Source organism: Platalea leucorodia (assembly GCF_965183815.1).
Source record: "Platalea leucorodia genome assembly, chromosome: 8".
Taxonomy (NCBI): domain Eukaryota; kingdom Metazoa; phylum Chordata; class Aves; order Pelecaniformes; family Threskiornithidae; genus Platalea; species Platalea leucorodia.
The window spans coordinates 15,506,179-15,524,824 of NC_138830.1; the positions used below are offsets into that span (position 1 = coordinate 15,506,179).

The 18,646-nt window shown below is 37.4% G+C and overlaps 1 protein-coding gene across 6 annotated transcripts in view; it reads left to right on the top strand.

Moving 5' to 3' along the window:
* Nucleotides 1-18,646, top strand: part of DLG1 (discs large MAGUK scaffold protein 1) — a 164,931-nt gene that overhangs the window by 46,192 nt on the left and 100,093 nt on the right. For all 6 annotated transcript variants that reach the window (XM_082319630.1, XM_082319632.1, XM_082319631.1 and 3 more), the window contains exon 4: nt 10,394-10,558. In XM_082319630.1, coding sequence (XP_082175756.1) covers nt 10,394-10,558 — 165 coding nt within the window. The remainder of the gene's footprint in view (nt 1-10,393; nt 10,559-18,646) is intronic.

Consider the following 18,646-nt stretch of genomic DNA (forward strand, 5'->3'; position numbering starts at 1 on the left):
GTGTAAACTTAGGTGAACAGTCATGTCCTAAATAGGGGAGATCTAACAAAGCTTCTCTGGAAATCTTAAATGCTTTTTTACAATACTGTTCAGTACAATTAAAAACAGAAGTGATAGCAAACATTATTTCATTGAAGCTTTTTGCAAGGGTTTGTTAGCTTATGGTACAAGAGCAGAGAAATCACAGAGGATGTGTTTCTGATCAAATTCTGTAATGCAATTTGTTAAAATATAGAAATACACTAAAATCGTGCAGGGACCCCTATACTTTTAAAAGATGAAATAAAGTTTGAATCCTTATAGGGCTTGATTAAAACAAATAAACAAACAAAACCTCCGAACAAACCATTTTAAAAAGAATTTTGTCTTAGACTTGTTAGCACACAACAAAGAACAACAAATCTTAAGGAGATGATGACCCTATTTACTTCAGTTATAAGGAAAAAAGCTTTTTCTTCAAACTGTTTTGTTTAAGTGTTTACATGTACAGTTGCTTGAAATGCCTTACCGAGAGCTCCTCATAACCAAATTGATGCGTAGTCCAGATTATTCATGATTTCCTAGTGATAACTGGGGGAAAAAATAGCAGCTTCTCATTTCATTGTGTATTGAAGTTGGAGAATATTCGTGTATTTTTATAGCTGTTTCTTTATTGCTTTTGGTAGACCATTAGGAGTTTTACTCCGCAGTTAAAGAACATTTTTTTAACATGTGTCAAATAACCTTGAATTTTTAATGTTTGAAAATGAGGATTAAATATCCCATAGCCATTCATTTTGTGGTCTGCTGACACTTCCTTGAAAAAGCTAGTGTAAACTGCAGATCAGCAAATTCCCTGCTGTTAAGCTTACAACTTCCCTGCTTTTATAATTATGCACAGCTGATTTTAAAATGGGTTTTCACATGCTCATTGGTGCAGTGCGAAAGCACCTTGCAGGAAGCGTTGGGTTTATCTCTGTCGGGCCGTGAAATGAGTCCCTTGCTGCAACATCTTGCCCCTCCCCTAAGCAACCAGCATACGCTGAGCATAGTGGCTCTGCTAGAGTTGCTTCTGTTTTCACGGAGGAGATAGCAGACCTTGCACTGCAGCAGGTGGAGCTGCCCTGGTGGATCTAACCCTGGGTTCTGGCTGAGAGGATCCGAGTATTACTTGGGCCGTGAGACAGTTGTCACTTCAAGCTGACGCTAACGTTAATTAAATATAAAGCTGACTCAAATTTTAAAAATGGACACAGGATTTTTTCTTTGCCTTTTTTTAAAGATCTGGTTTCTAACGTGAAGCAAAATTTTTCCCGAAGGATTCAACCTATTTATATAAAGGCTCGCTTTTGAACACTATGGACCTAGATTAAATGTCAAAGACAGGCAGCAAGCAGCGCTTACAGAGACATTTTTCTGGAATCTCAGTCACGGATCGATTGAAGTGCACAGGGTCTGAAAAGATGTCTCCTAGCATAAAAAACTTGGATTGTTTTTCTCCGATGCTGTGCCACTGTAAAGTAGCATGTACCAACAACACAATATCTTTAATGTTTGGATGTAAGGTGGGTCTATAAAAGGACTTTCCTGGAAATGTAAGCTGCATTTAATGAATGATTGCCATTATGTATAATGTAACTGTACCTTACATTTCTGATTAAATAGTGTGTATTTTGTTCCATGCCTTACCCGATTATCGGAGCTCTTGGTGATTGTGACAGAAGTAATGAATTATCATGCCTACTGTGTAAAGATCCCTTTGAACAGTTTTGAATTTACTGAATGCTGCATGTAAAATGTCGTCATTCTCCATTAATCAGCATTAATCATCACATAATCAGTTTATTGCACTTGGCTTGAATTTTCTTCAGCTGTAGAGAATTAAATACACAGGAGACTTGCACTGAGATGCAGGGCTGGAAATGCCTCCTGACATCATATTGATGGAAGCAATTGCTAGTGGCAGGTTTGGGTTTAACAGTGCCCTTGGGCATCCAGTCATTTTAGGACTACATCAACTGTTTAGGTTTCAGAGTAATAAAACATATATAATTTAGTAATCCTCAGAATAGTAAACAGAATATATTCAGTGTTGTGTCAAAAATGCTTTTTTTCAGTAAAATTAACGCACAGTGTGAAGGATATGGTGAGAACACTAAGTACTGGAAAGCCCCTTTAAAATTCAAGGGATGTGTGTGTGAAGTTACTTTTGAGACAGATTCAGAAATCTTTCTCTCCAAAACTTATTTTGAATATCCGGTGTTTCCAAGTCAGTGTTTATTTTTAAGAAAGAATAATTGAACTAAATTTTATTTTATAAATTGGGAACTGATGTGTGGGTGTGTGTGTACACATATACACACATATATGCATATGGGTGATGCATTTTTAGATAGATATATATATATCATAAAATGTTGATGTTGAATAAATGTCACCTAGGTCAGGAGGGAGGAGTCTAAATTTTTATGTGTCTTTTGATAGTGTGAATCATTTATTACGAAACTTCGAGTTGAATGCTTTATTTCCAGGAGGGAAGAATTTGCCTTGTTTTGAATCTACTTATCTTTCACATGTCCAAAGCATTTTTCAACTGAAAATATGCATGTATGTATTGATGCAATTTGGAAACTATTTGCTGTAAAACTAAGATTTCTTTCCTTCTTTTTGTGGAATTGCACATGCCTTATTTCTAAGATTTTCTCATATTTAAATAATAAACTTGGGAAGAAAGCCATAGAATGAAAATACTATTGATTTTAATTTTGCCAGTTGAACTGCAGAGGAGAGATGCTGTTCACTTTAAGACCAAACTAAAAATATCCAGCAAACATCCAGAATCCACTTTAGGCATTTTGTGTCGAATCTGAGCCATGGCGGCATTTTCTACTGTACTTGCGCATCAGTGGCTCTTTTTGTCTGTCCGAATGCATTAATGACTTTTTACCTTGCTGTAATTCAGCGCCCCCGGCCCCCGGGGAAGCCTGCCCCGGGGAGGGAGCCGGAGCTCTGCCGCCAGCACCTGGCTCGCGGGCAGCACGGGCTGGTGTGGAAGGAGGGAGGTAAAGCACCTTGTACAAAACACAGGCCCCAGAATTCTTTATTATTATCTTTATTAATGTCGTTTGGCTGTATGCTAATAAGACCTGTATCTTGCAGACCAATAGTTTCTTGAGTGCAATTAATTGAGCGGTGTTGTGTTTTAAAATATCTTGGACACAGGCTTTAATTATCTTCAAATAAACATGTATTGCTGTTAATTTAGAGTTGGGTACTGTATACGATCTACATCCCAAATGAACGGAAGGATTTACGTTTAAATAGTTGTGACTTGCTGGTAGCGCAGAGAGATTTTGCACTAGGCACTTGTCGTTCTTTGAAGAAAAGTTGCAGGGTTGTATTGCACTAAAAATAAAATGCTCATGTCTGCTGAGAAGATAGCCTTTGAATACTGAAAGAGTCAATATTTAAATGACAATGTGAAACAGTAATACAGGATAACCTGTTCAGTCCTTTACATAAAGAAACAATTCATCTCACACAAGTAATCCTATGAATTACAGTGTTTTCCATTTTCCTTTCCTGTTTTTTGACCACATATGAGAAGAACATTCACAATCTCACTGCTTCTTCTTTGGTCTCTTCCTTGGCATTCTGGAATAGGTGAACTTCTTCACTATGAGTATTTCTGATGTTTTTGTAAATGTGTATATGTATCTTAAATTAGATTGTTTCTGGATATCCATGCCATGAAGCATTACGTAAACACTTACATTTAACACTAGCTGTGCATTTTGACATATGATGGAACACTGTGACCTAAATAAACATATTACATGCGGTTTTATTCAAGATACGGTGTCAAACTGAAATTATCCAAGGGGGGGTGAAATGCCTTATGTTTTTGGCTTAGCTCTAATTATTAAAAGAAAACTTAGTGCTTTTATTTGAGAACGAAGCAGTTAGTTACTCAAAGTACTGAACTTGCGTTTAAAAAAATAAACCCAAAGATCAGAAAACCTCTTCTAATATTTCAAGTCATTCATTTTATTGTATGTTGAGGCCTAAATTGAAAATAATACTGAGTGTCCTATTCCGTGATCAGTGAAGAAGTTCTGAATAACACAAACACATATCCTCTTTTCTTACACTACTGAAGTTTCTTTTGTTAGCCCCAGGCTTTCAGCTTTTCAGTGTGAATTGCTGTTCACTTGCAAAGAGACTTTATTTGACTTTCATAATCTGCCTGGTTTTTACAAACGAAAAGTTAACTTCAGTTCTGCAACAGTGGAGCATGGCTTTTGTTTCGGGTTCTTTTCCTCCATGAGGAAGGTACTGTTATTTTCCTAGGCACTACTTTCTGGTTTAGCACTTCCATTAGACTACAGGGAAGACTTGTACAAAAAAACTTACCCAGGGACAGACTGTGTAAGTCAGGCTGCATGTTTTCCTGGGTTTTGTTTGTAGTTTTTGTTGTTTGAAGTGTGCAGTAGTTTTTGTTGTTTGAAGTGTGCAGTAACTTGGGAGTCACATTGCTGTGTAGGTGAGGAGAGTTAAAATCTGGAGGAGAAGGGAAGTGAGTATAAGGAGTTCAACTTATGAGCTTTTTTATTGGGTTTTTTAAGCACCCTTTCACTCTTATTAAAGCTGGTTTAGTACTGGTTTTCTTCTTTGTGTGTAGAGAAGATACATTACTGTGCTTCCAAATTTGTTTTCACGTAAGACAGTGGATTGATGCGTATGTCTAATATGAATTGGATTTTGATATACATCCCATTTTGAAGAGAACTGTAGTTACTGCTGCCTTGCATTTTGTCATTAAATTATCTGGTAGTTAAGGACGTTCTTGCGTAATTAATTTTCTGTCCATGAACATGGCATTCTGTATGGCTTGAATTTCTGGAATAACAGCGTTGCATGGTGTTGTGGATATGGGTCACCAGTTTAGAGCATGGGATGGTTTAAGTGTTCTTTAAATTTCCTTTCATTTCTGTTTCAGTAAGATTTCTCATTAGAAGATCTTTAAAAAGAATATAAACCCACAACTTAATTATCTCTAGGGGTAGATTATGTATGAATCTGTTTGAAATATCTTCTTTTTAAAATATAGACAAGAGCTTAGGCAGACTAAAGTGAACCTTTTTTAGTATGAGTTTCCTAAAGCTTTTCTGTGCTTTTTCTGTGAACAGGTGATCTATATTCTGAAAACCAGTGCTATAAAATGTCCACAGAGTCCTTGTTTGTCCTGCATATTGTTGCAGATACTTGTTCATCCTTATTTTTATCTCACTCTGCTTGGCCTGGGAATTGAAGGAGGGAGGCTGTGGGCCTGAACAGTTAACACAATGAATGATTTCACTGTGGTGAATTTGGACCATCTTCTTGTCTCATGTAAACTAGAACTGGTTTATTAAAGTCAATTGATTTTTTTCAGTAGTTTACACCAGTAAATAATTTAGTCCATAGTGTTTGGTGACAGTTCAAAACTCATTGAAGGTATAATCTAGCCTGAAGAAATTTTATTAGCTATGTTGCATCAGAAGAGAAATGTGTTTGTTTAATTTTGACACACCTGTATACCTGCCACTGAATCCTTTGGGGCAGTATCTCTTGTCAGAAGTATGCGTTAAATGTTTATCACTTGGTTGCTTTGGACTTTAGATTATGATTGTAAATTATACAGCAGTTCATAAAGATTCTTAAAAATAGTTAGATTGCTTGGCTACTACCGAATTGAGTGCTGGGAAGCTTCTGAGATGTGCAGCTGAGGCAGTCTGTCTGCAAGTCCCGAGCTGCTGTGCCACACCCGCCTTTTCGTCTTTCCTGTGATCTGTCTTGCCCATTGCTTGGCTGGCTCTTCTGAGCTAGGGTCTCCTTGGAGCCTGGATTTGGGTGCAGGATTGGATTCTCTTGGTTGTAAGCAGAGAAATGGTCTTCTGCTGGCCACTATGAGATGGGCTGGTCCTACTCCCTACCTGCTTATCTCCTATGATGCCAGCACTGCTGCATGTCTCATCTTGTTGTGAGCCACTTTAGGGAATTAAAGAAAATTTAATATTGCTGGAGGAGGGAACGAACATTCTGCTGGATTAACTTGCTCACCATCTGAAGTCAGATGTGTACTAGCAGCAAGGGGCCGGGAGACGTAGTTGTACAGCTCAACCAAGAGGGATTGAATGGGTCCTGGTCCTTTGGACAGCAACTGCCCTTTGAGTGAGCTAGGCCGCATTGTGAAACGGTTTCTTTAGACTCCTACGGAGGATAACTTGCATGGGATTTTGCTTCATACGTAGCAGCAGAATTAACTTGGTGTGACTAAAACAGTTGACTGAATTCTTGTTCAAGGGATGGCAACTCCTGGGAGAGGAAAGGAATAGACAATTTTGAATGGTGGCTGTTTGACCATGCCAGATCACTTGGATGTACTACCTCAGTCAAGAGCTGTAGTATTTCAGAGGTGATGCTCCATAGTAAAGTTGTACAAAACACTTCCATTTCTATGGAGAATTAGCTGTTATAAGATGCGGTAATTTCCTTTACTTGAAGCACTTTGCTCAAAAGTAATTTCTGCAAAGGGCAAGGATAGCGTGGTACCCTTCAGAATTAGAACTACTGTGGTTATGTTTTTATGCACTTCATGTCCTTGTCTTCTATTTGGACTTTGAAACATTATCCTGTAAGTATTTCAGTTAGTATATCTTAAACATAAATTCTGTTTTTGTTGGTAGTTTCAAGTTTGGAAATATTTTGTGAGTAATAGTAAAGTCAATCTTGAATATTGCATCAAAATCCAATTAGTACTTCCCATTTAAGATGTTTTTTTTGAGAAGCTTATAGCCCTTGTCAGTGCCTCATATGAGAGGGAATTCTTTACCACAACATTTTTTCAATTTTAATCTAAATTTTAATGACATACTGATCTATTAAAACTTCATACACACTATGTTATTATAAGCAATGATACATTGTATAATGTAAATGTGTTTCTTAGTGAAATCTAGAGCCTGTTTATACTCAGGCATGTCCAAATACCTGTTTCTAATAAATGTGTGTGATTTCAGGAAAAAAATCAAGGTAATTCTGTGTTTTGCCTGAAGGTATTGGCTGTTCTGCAAAGGAAGATAATTTTGATTGGCCTATGACTATTTTATGTATTTATTTTTTTAAAATAAAACTGGAATGATCCACTTCTAGCTTTCCACAGGTCTTCTCTGAGATGAACTGGGAACTTAATGCACTTTCAGGTCCCATTTTCCTGTATTTCATAGTCAAACTGAAGCTTGAGATCTGGCAGAAACATTTTGAGTCACAAGTCCAGCCAAATACTGCCTTCACCAGCAGAGCAGAATTCCTACTTTCTCTGATGTTGCAAGACATTTTCTGTGCTTCTTGCAGCTCTAATGTTTATTTTCTCTAATTTCCAATCTGATCTTATTTGCAGTCTGATAATGTTCACTTGTATTTTTGGCCAACACTGTTCTTGATGTGGTAGTTCTTCCCTGTTTCTGAATTTTAACATGGCTGCTCTAGAGAGTTAATGTCAAGTCCTTTCAGGGTTTTCTTTTGATAAGTTAAAAACAAGTCAATCTCAGAAAATAGATGAATGGCAAGAGTCGGAAGCTGAGCAATCTAGCATCTCACTGCTGCAGGGAAAGGAAAAAAAGAACTTTTATCTTCTGCTAGTAGTGAGCTATTAAGTTGACTTGGTCATCTCTTGAAACCTCTCTGCTAAAGATTTGAAAAATTAGGGGTTTTTGAGTAACCATTGCAATTTTTCACAACTACCAGCATTCACCATCTCTCCTTTGCCATCCAGCTAAGGAGAAGGTTTGGAAGTGTTTTGAGGTTGGCTGTTGTAATAACAGAAGTCTTAATGCTCTTGCTTTCCTCTTTGGAATTTTTTCTTCTGCCTTGTGCTTTTCTGTTAGTCATTGGTATTTTTAGAGGAAATATACTTATATTGCTTCTACTTTATAATTTCTAATACTTTGAAAGCATAATTTCTGTCATATAGTAGAACTTGATTTCATATAGTCTCAACAATGAAGGGTATTGAGTAGGGTGGATAAAGATTTTTAATTTTATTTTTTAAGCACAAAAATCAGTTTTATAACTCTAAAGATCTGTGACATCTCATCAGTTACTGGCTAAAAGAAACCGCATCTTTAGTGTCTGTGGTTGGGTGTGGGTTTGTTGCTGCTGTTTTGGGGTTTGGAGGCAGGGGTGGGGATGGTGTGCTGTAGGGCAGGCTGTGCCTGGGTAAAGTGCAATGGGTGATGGAACTGTAAAGCTGCAGGTTGTTCCTTCTAAGTTAGTAAAGGAACTTTAGCTTGTCTCCCAAGGAATCTTAGTGTTGGCAGAACAACATGGCAGGGAAGAGAAGAGTGAACACATCCTTCCTCTTTCAGCACAAGTCAGTTATGTGACTTCAGCTGCCCCATGTAACCACTTCTTTACTGGCAAAACTGTGCAGTATTGCTTTATGATGAGTCTACAGAAGACAGAGTAGACTGATCTGTAGCTCACTTCCAAAAGAGAGAGCTCGTCCTGATTTCCTTCCTCCTTTTGCACTGTCTCTGGTGTTCTTTGAGTCCCTGCCTGAACCGGGGTCCGTACAAGTCTAACCCCACGAAGGAGAAAGAAGTTGGCGATTTTCTGCTGATTTGAGTGCCAGAACCAAAGAAGGGAAGGGGATATGGTGCCTTCCCCAGGGTTTGGGAGACAGGGAAGAGTAAGGGATTCCTGTTGTTAGGAGTTTAGCTGTGCTATTTGACCACGCTTAGAAATCGTTTTTTGCTGGATTGACAAAAAATTAAGTCTTCCTGTAAGGCACGTGGGGGTGGGTGGGAAGGAAGCAAATGGCTTGAGCATTGCAGGAGTTGGTAACTGATGGATCATTTCAACCAGTTTCTTTGTAGTTTATCCTGTAGACTTTATAATTGTGTAATATGGTGGGACTGTTCTGTGAAGGGCAGGGATCTTTGTTGTAGCCTGAAATCGTACTTTCATGTAACTGTTAACAGCGTTAGTTATCATACACTGTTTATCAGGTACTGCCTTGGTGTGGTGTTCATGTGCTTATAGACAAATGGGTTACTTGCAGTGATCTACTGGATTACAGTGTAGAAATGACTTAGCAAGATGATGACTATTTTTTATTTAAATGGTAGTATGTAAATAATGGCATTCTGTTAAAAAAAAACTCAAGGAAATGTCTTCTATCCTAAATATACTTTATTAATAATAGGGATAGCTTTTTCCAAGTTTAAAACCATTACATGTTTAGAAGGTTTTTCTGTTCCTTTAAGGATTATGGCATGCTTTCCCTGTAAACTGGTAACAACTATGTATGTACTCTGGAGTATAGTAGTAGTTTGTGAAAGTGAATGCGGCTATAAAATGTTGGGGTGCATCTCATGGACACAGTAAACGCTACTGGAAGAGTTACATGACTTCAGCTTTCAGCTTTAGTTTTTACTAGCAATAAAATGTATGGACTACCTAAAGTGCCTCTGAATTGTCTGGGACTACAAATTTGAAACTGGGGTGAAGCTTATATTTAAGTACGTTTGTAATGTGAGCCCGTGTTAGCTCTGGAGTTCGGAGGTGCTGGATGAGCAGTTCTCTTTGCAGTCCAGAGAACAGGTGAATGTTATGTATGCTCCTGATTTCATGAATACCTTTTAGTAGGGATCTGCAAGTGTGGATACAGCACAGTCTGATTAGAGTGCATCCCTGGTGGCTAAGTAATAGGTTCTGGTTTTTGAAATTGAATGCAAATTAATAAGACTGAGGCTGAATAATGTCTTGTGTTTCTGTTTGAAGATTTGCTTGTTGAGGAAGCTCAATCTGTCTAGTAGCAAAACCACATTTTATTGTTTCATAATTAAGTTAGCAGTAGTGAATTACTATATTGATACCCCAGTATAAAAGCTGAAATTCTTTAGCTGTCAAAAAAACCGCTTTTGGTAGATGTGCTAAATTGGAAGTATAGAAAAAAGCTTTTGAGGCTGATAGTTTTTAAAGGCAGAAGGAGGTGATAAATCCAGTTGGTACTGAGAATTTCTGCTGTTAGTGAATAATGCAGTGTTAAAGTGTTTGTAAGGAAAAAAAAAAACTGGTAAAGGGAAAAGTTCTTTGGAAAAGGGTTTGGGGAGATGTTACTGTATGCAAACAGGCAAAAAAAATTAGGTAGCTTTATAGTAGTTCTAGGTGAGACTAAAAAGGCTGGAACCTTTTTAGACAGAATCAGTCTTTAAACTAAAAATACTAATTAAAACTTTTATTTCTGGATTTTATTGCTTTGAAGTCAGCAGGGTCAGAAAATAACTGTTTCTGTCTCACCTAGGTTTTCTGGATAATCTTTTCACATTTCTGTGGTGGACTGATGTTTTTCTATAATTGTTTTCTTCAGAAATACCGCTATCAGGATGAGGATACACCTCCACAGGAGCACAGCTCTCCACACATTACAAATGAGGTGACGGGTCCAGAGCTGGTTCATGTATCCGAGAAGAATCTGTCACAAATCGAGAATGTCCATGGATTTGTTTCCCATTCTCATATTTCACCAGTAAAGGTAGGCATTTTTGAAGTTGTTATAAGAGTGAACTCTTTTGATATACTCTCCAGGGATATAATTTTGTGGGGAAAAATATTACATGAGTTATACTCGATTCTGGTTTTCTAATGGAACTGCTCATTTGTAAAATTCACTTTGCAGATGTTAAGGCATTGACTTGGTTCCACACATTCTGACTAAAAATGCATGGTAGTAAAATGCTCAGATAACAAATGTAGGTAACTTAAGGTCTCAGGTGTAGTTGTGATGGACGCTATGGTTAGTGCTGTCAGTTACATTTTGAGTTTTCTACCAGGATCCTGTAAAATCAGTTCAGAGTTTGTTTCTAGTAAATATTTTAATCAAGGACCTATGTGGAAAACATAATAAGCCAAGTGTAATATATGTCTCTGGAGTTTTTCAGCATGCAGCACCATTATTCTCAAGACACCTCCAGTAACTTCAAGATAGATTTAAAAACTAAGAGGACAAACTGAGTGTGAGGTTTTGGGGGGTTAGGGGCTGCAGCAGGCAGTTTTATTTGCTGGGTTAGTAGGGAGATGCAGCTTAATTGTTTTCTGAATAGCATAATGTTTTAGTGTGCCAGACTAAACGCTGTTTTCTATAACACTTCTGAGTCTTTATGGTTTGTTTTGAGGAAAAAGTGGAGAAATTATTTGATACTGATGAGTATTTGGGCTTTAGAATGATGAGGTGGGCTTACATTATGGTAGGCCTACAGTTTGAGACTTCTAGCATGAATCGTTGGTGTGTGGTAGTATGCTTTGGGACTGAAATTGGTAGTGTACTATAACAAGCGCCGCTATATTTTAAGAAAAACGTTATTTTCAACTTAATTACATTTCCAGATTTTTTTTATTATAAAGGAAAATCTTGTTGAATATATCAGCTCTTTATAATTGACTTGTAAGGATTCTGCAGAGGAACCAGCTGTAGTGGGTGGGTGTGTTCAGTAATTGTGTTCCAGCTTTTCTAAGATTTTTAAAATGTGTATGTTGGTATTGAACACAATTATTTATTTTTCTTATAACTCCATTAGGAATTCTGTGTGTTTCCATAGTCTTCAGGAGCTAGACAAGCTGAATTCTTTAAACCCTAATGAATAATCTTTTTGAAGTGGGCTATGTTAATCTCTGAAGAGCCTTGTAAAAAAGCTAATACGACAAACCTTTCATTTTGAGAATGGCTGGGACCTCAATCTTCTGTTGCTTATGAAGGTAGACACACAGTAACACACTTTCACATGTCTAATTCCCTGAATTTATTGATATTCAGAAAGTAATACATCACATTTTGTGTGCAACCATTAGAAATAAAAAAAAAAATAAAATCCTCTGCCTCTGGGAACTTAAGGCCAACTCTGGTTATTCACAAGCTTCTCCTAATTCATAGTGTAGTTAGTCTTGCATTTCAGAAAGCATAAAGGGATCAAAAAGGCAAAGAGGCAAACTATAAAACTGTCTAATTGATGAAGTATAATGCATTTCACTATCCAGAAACTCATACCCATTCTAGAATTTTATTTTTTATTTCTATGTGAGACTGAAGATCTGTCTCTTGGAACTGACTAGGTGTTATTTCATTGCACTTGAGACTGTTCAAAGGGCTGTAATTACCTTGGTTTCTTTCTGGCTGCTTGGATCTAAGAGAAACCAAACTACGCAGAATAGTTTCTGTGTTTGACTTTATTTCAGATTATTTTTGCAAATAGCCAACTACAGAAATATAGAAGTGAGGATTTGATATTGGCAATATTAACGTTCCATGGAAGATGACTTAATTTCTTACCTCTCCATAGTGTAAGTGATCTCTGCCTTACAGAGATCCTACTAGGCAGTCTCCACAAACAAGCGAGGCTTGTATTTAGTGTGTTATATGGCACCCTTGATTATCTGTTTTAATTGAGCTTTATCTAATACTGTAACTTTCTGTAAAGATACTGATGTAAAGCCCAGAACAGTTTTACAGAAATAGATATGAATGATTGTACTCTGCCTTCCTCTGCTCAGATGTGGTCTAAGCTGAAAGTTTTTTAGTTTCCTTGGGGTGTGTTGAATATACAACTCTGCTGCACTCTTCTGGAAGAAAGAACCCACGTCTCGTTTAAACTATTCAGGAAATAGTGTTAAGCAGTGTGTAAGTATAATTACAACAGATGGTGAGGTCTTTTCAAAATACTGTCTATCTTAGGTCTCTGAGGAGGATTACCATTATCTTTCTCAAATTGGTAAGTGCTGGGAAATCACCACTTGATAGGAAAGAATGTGTATAAGAGAAATCTCATTGTGCAACTTGTATTACCATATACACGATACATCTGATTATCTTCATGTGACTACTTTCTATTAATTTCAAAGCAATGTATGGTAAACTGGAATTTCTGAGCTTTGTTCATCTGAAAAGTGGGGTGGGTGATCCAGGTTTCAGTTGTTCACCAGCATTTTGTGGAACTTTGAATTCTGATGCTAAGTTGGCTGCTGACTTGCTTCTCTCCAGAAGAAGATAACTTCTTCGCATAAATTGTTTATAATCAGTCTGAGGTCTTAAGGTATTGGGAGTGAGGGGTGCATCCATAGTTTCGTAGGCCCTGGGAGTCTTTATGGGACCTCTTAGAGTAAAATGCCTTTAAGCTCACAAAATTTCGGTCAGGAGATAGTTTGCTAAAGTTATTGGAATAAATACTGTTAAAAATTGAACTTGAGTATGTCAGAAAAAACCCAAGGTTGCTATTGTATTATTAGCATATCTGGTCCTCTCTTCTTTTGGCCTGATGATCTGCAAGATGTTCATAGTTTTGGCATAGCTCATGCTGAAGATCGATTTAACAACAGCTCTGAGTTGAGTGCTTTGCGTAATTTATTTGGTAGGTTGGCTTGATGCACTGTGTACGGATCAAGTTTTGGCTAATATACAAGATCTTGATTAGCTTTGTTCAATAGTACATTTGCTTAAGGAAACTAAATGTAATTGAGGATGTTGTTTATTACACTAATAAAAGGAAGATTTTTTAAAGAAATATAAATGTTAAATACACTTGAAATTTCAAATATAGTTATTAGTTTGAAGAACAAATGTAAACAGTGGTTTTATGATCATATGCTGCTTTTTAAGAAATGCTGCAGAGGGCAGTAGAATCAGATTTTGAGGAATACCTTCTTTTATAGCAAACCCTCTGCAGTCTAGAGCAATAATACAGAAAATGAGTAGAAGATAGTGAAGAAAGGAAATGCCTGGTTTTAACTAGTTTACATTTTGTTCTTGAGAAAAGCTTTCAAATTTTCTAGGACTTAAAGCAGCTGTTACAACTTGCTTGGAGAGGTGGATGGTTTTCAAAGAGCAGCTTTCAGTGACCAAAAAGACAAATGTGTATCCTAAATTTTTACATGATGAGCACGTCACTACTATTTATCAAATGTTCTACGTTATGTACTGCAGTAACTCAGGGTGGTTTACCTTCTTGACACAGGGGTGGGCTACCCCAGATTCAGGTTGGGGTAAGATATTGCATGTTTGCAATTAGTGTAAAATAACTGATACTAGCTCTACTTGATTTAAAGTCTAAATGTGAGACAGGGCTTACAAGTTTTGTCTTGTTAGGGTGGAGCTTTGTCAGTTTAAGAAGAAATGTATACTTTATATGTCTTGAGTATCAAAGAAGTAAACTTGACCCAGGAGATTTCATGTCCTCTGTTCCCTATTTAATACTCTGTCAAGAGGAATTCTTGTTAATTCTGTAAAACAGCTTTTTTCAAATGTTTAATGGTAGAGAATCATGAAGAGATAATGAAATGGCCAGGCTTCAGATCCTTCACAAATATTCTGTCCCAAACATTTCAAAGAATATTTTCAGGTAGGTGGGCAGCTAGGACCAGAATGTCTTCAGTATGAGGTTTCCAAATGCCTTCGTCCTGATTTCAGCTGGCGTAGAGTTAATTTTCTTCTTGGTAGACAGTATGGTGCTGTGTTTTGGGTTTAGGATGAGACCAATCTCCATAACACACTGATGCTTTGGTTCTTGCTAAGTAGTGCTAAGTAGTTGCTGAGCAGTGCTCACACTGGTCAAGGACTTTTCAGCTTCCCATGCTCTGCCCGATGCACAAGAAGCTGGGAGGGGGCACAGCCAGGGGGGCTGACCCAGAGTGGCCAAAGGGCTGTGCCGTACCACATGACGTCATGCTCAGTATATAAGCTGGGGGAAGAAGGAGGAAGGGGGGGACGTTCGGAGTGATGGCGTTTGTCCTCCCAAGTAACCGTTACGCGTGATGGAGCCCTGCTTTCCTGGGGATGGCTGAACACCTGCCTGCCGATGGGAAGTAGTGAATGAATTCCTTGTTTTGCTTGGTTTGTGTGTGCAGCTTTTGCTTTACCTATTTAACTGTTCTATTTTATTTTACTTCAATTATTAAACTGTTCTTACCTCAACCCACAAATTTTCTCCCTTTTACCCTTCCGATTCTCTCCCCGAGAGAGAGTGGCTGCGTGGTGCTTAGTTGCTAGCTGGGGTTAAACCACGACACTCATAGAAACTTGCGATTACAGTATGAGGTTCTGTGAGTTGTTATGAACTAAAATGTGATGAAGTTGAATTGACTTTGATGTAGTTGAAGCAATACACTGCTACCACGATTGACCACTAGATGGTGATGCTACAAAAGGATTTATTTCGAGTGTAAAACTGAATTTAGCTTCTCTATCATACCTTCAGAATGACATTTTTGAATTTAATATCTGTTTTATTAAATAGCTCCAACTAAGTGAAATCTGTCATGGATGTGATATGATATCGAACAAGTTTTTAAACTGTGGAGTGGAAGTTGGAGTTTTCTATCAAGGAAAAAAAGCTTTGAATAATAGATTATTACAAGATTTTATAATAATGGGTCATCATGTAATAATAAGAAAAAAACTATCTTAAATTGCATTATTCTTCACTTAAAGCAACCTGTGCATGAAAGGGAAAATATTTTATTTATAGCTCTGTATTTATGACGTAGCATGGCAATTCAATATTTAAGTGTAGACCCTGATTGGGGCTTGTATATTTTTCTGTTTGTTTATTTTATGTTGGTATTTGGGGCTATTATTTCACTGGTAATACAGAAGCTCCAAAAAAATATGCCATAATTTGTAAACTACTAATACATTTTGTACTGGAAAGGTAGACCATGACTAGTGTGATAAATGTTAATATCTACCCTGCTCTGTAATAAACTCTCTTAATATTACAGTATTCACCGCAGTTCCATTATATCCACAATTCCCCTTCAAAATTTTCACAAGGCTGTTTTTGGAGAGTTTTCCAAGTATTTGATAAGTTTATAAATGATACTATGATGTGGCTGCCTGCAGTAACAGGAAGCTAGGCTTACTGATTCAGAAAAGCCTCTTCAGTTCTTTTTTCTTCAACCAAATCTTCTTCACAGATCTATCTCTGGAGCTTTTCACCATAACACCACTCTTCAAGGGGTGAGAAGAATGCTTGCACTTGATTTGTTCCTTATACACATAGTGGACATTGACAAGTGAACATAAGCGTTTTAGTTGGAACATTGTACTAGCTTTATTAGTCTAGTAAGGTATCTAAAATTGCTTATTCATGCTATACAGGAAAATTTGAATTGCTGACTGAATAGCACAGCCATAAGGAACTAAAGGTATTCTACTCATTAAATATTTGGCGTCTTTAGAATAGCTTTGTGCAAACATCAGTGAAGTAGCAGAAAAATCCAGGATTACTATTTATTATTGTAAGAAATAAATTTGGTGGGGGAGAAGTATGTTCATCTTTAATTTATGGTTACATAATTCTGGACTCTTGTACATATTTCATGCAGCACAGTCGGCTGCTTTACTGTTCTCATGTGTTCAGAAATTATCATCTCTGTACAAGTGGTGCTGGGGAAAAAACAATACCGAGCAGGTCAGGCAGCGCAGTGACTGGCCTTTTTCATTACCAGCTGCCTGTTTGATCTCATGCAAAGGCCTGTCATTCCAGCTGAGGACTGTTATATTCTGCTAGAGTACTTGAATGTCAGATAATGCAGTAAAAATCCCTACTTCCCTATACCAAAGATCTTTTTTTTAAAAAATGTTTTAGATGTGGATTAATGCTACTTGCCCATTTAAAGCACAGTGGTGGAGTCTTTTGTGGTTATATAAACTCATTTCAGTAAAGAAAACTATGACTTCATAATACTATGACATTAAATGCAAATGAGTTATTGTCTCCTTATCTCTGAACAGTGAAGTATTTCAAACTAAGGTGAAATACTGTTCCCCATTAAAAAAGATGACAGTTTTACTCTCAAATTTTAACTACGAGAATCTTTTTGCGCAAGTGAAGCATCTGATGCTGGGTCCAAAACTAATCTCGTAATGTGTTGAATACCTTTGAAACAGCAGCTTTGCCCCATGTCAGTGCCCCTCTGCTTTATCTGTGTTTAGCTAGCAGTGTCAGATCTGGGAGAAATTGAACTTAATAAGGCTCAGTTTGTATTAGAGTGAAAGTAGTCCTTTATTAGAATAAAAGCAGTAAAAGAGTTTACCTTTTTTTGGCTCTATGAATCTCTGAACTGTTGGAGCTTGGGATGGTATAGTGGGGAGGGAAGGATTACTCTATGCTTACACTATTAGCTACTGAGGCAGACGGTAGGTTAGTTGGGCATTTTATTTGACCTAGCGCTGTGATTATGTGCTTGTTGGGTATAGAATCATAGAATCGTTTAGGTTGGAAAAGACCCTTAAGATCATCAAGTCCAACCATTAACTTAGCACTGCCAAGTCCACCACTAAACCATGTCCCTAAGCACCATGTCTATGTCTTTTCAATACCTCCAGGGATGGGGACTCAACCACTTCCCTGGCAGCCTGTTCCAATGCTTGACAACCCTTCTGGTGAAGAAATTTGTCCTAATATCCAGTCTAAGTAATGTGGTCTTTAGCCTTATCTTTCCTCTTGCTTAGAAGTAGTGACCACTGTTTTTGTGCCAGATACCCCACACTTAGTGTAACCTGCACACTGTTTCAAAAAAGTTTCCTATAGTATATATCAGCGGTACCCAAATCTACATGACAGGCTTTGTAATCCTAGTACAGCAGTCCAGGTGACTACATGCACTGTAGTTTTACGCTGTGAAATAAACGTCTTGTGCCCACTTCGTGTATGCCTGCTTTTTTTCCACGTGTTTAGACATCTTTGGAAACATATTTCCAGAACCTAATGGTATTTAAGCTTAATGGTTTTAAATGAACTCCAATATGAAACTGCTTATCTGTTAGTGCTGCAGTGCTGTATAACAGTCTACTTAAATTGACTGTGGTGTCACAGGAATGAAATATGGCAAGGTGGTACTCGGTCTTAAATTAGCATCCAGAAGGGAGAGGAGAAATGAGAACTCTCTCTCATTTCTGTACTGTCAAAACATGGTGAAGCTATTCTAAAGAGCAGAATCAATGAGTATGTGGAGAAATTAGAGATAAGGAAGCAATGAAAGCATTGTAAAGAGAAGTTTGCCATACAAATCTCTTAGAGCATGTGCATAAATATCATCTTGTTGGTGTAAGTTTCTAAGTTTTCTTAGATGCACACAGTAGAATTCCTCAAAAAAGTTTACGGAGAAATTTAAGCTGTCAAGGAATAAGAAAAAAAATATCTTGGGATTTAATTGTTTAAAAAAATCAAACCAAACCAACAACAAAAGGGAAGTAAAAGGTAAGAAAGAAAATTAGTAATCGTGATGGGTGGAAGTTACCAGAAGGATCTCAGAAGAACTCGTGTTCTCATTGCATCATCTTAGAGGAATGAGAGCTCAGGGTTATGACAGATTAATGGAATCATCATCTCAGTACTCAAGTTACAGTCAAAAAGGCAAATGGAATACAAGGAATACCTGGGGAAGCAAATGGGAATAAAACTACATTATTTTATCACTCTAGAAATCTGCACTGTTCCTGATCTTGGTGAAGAAGGCATTTCAATCTAGAAATGGTTCATAGAAGAGGAATAAGAGTGGTCAGGGGCAGGGACAGCTACTGTACAATGAAGGGTGAATCAGTTTGACTCCATAGTTTGGGAAAGAGCTGAGT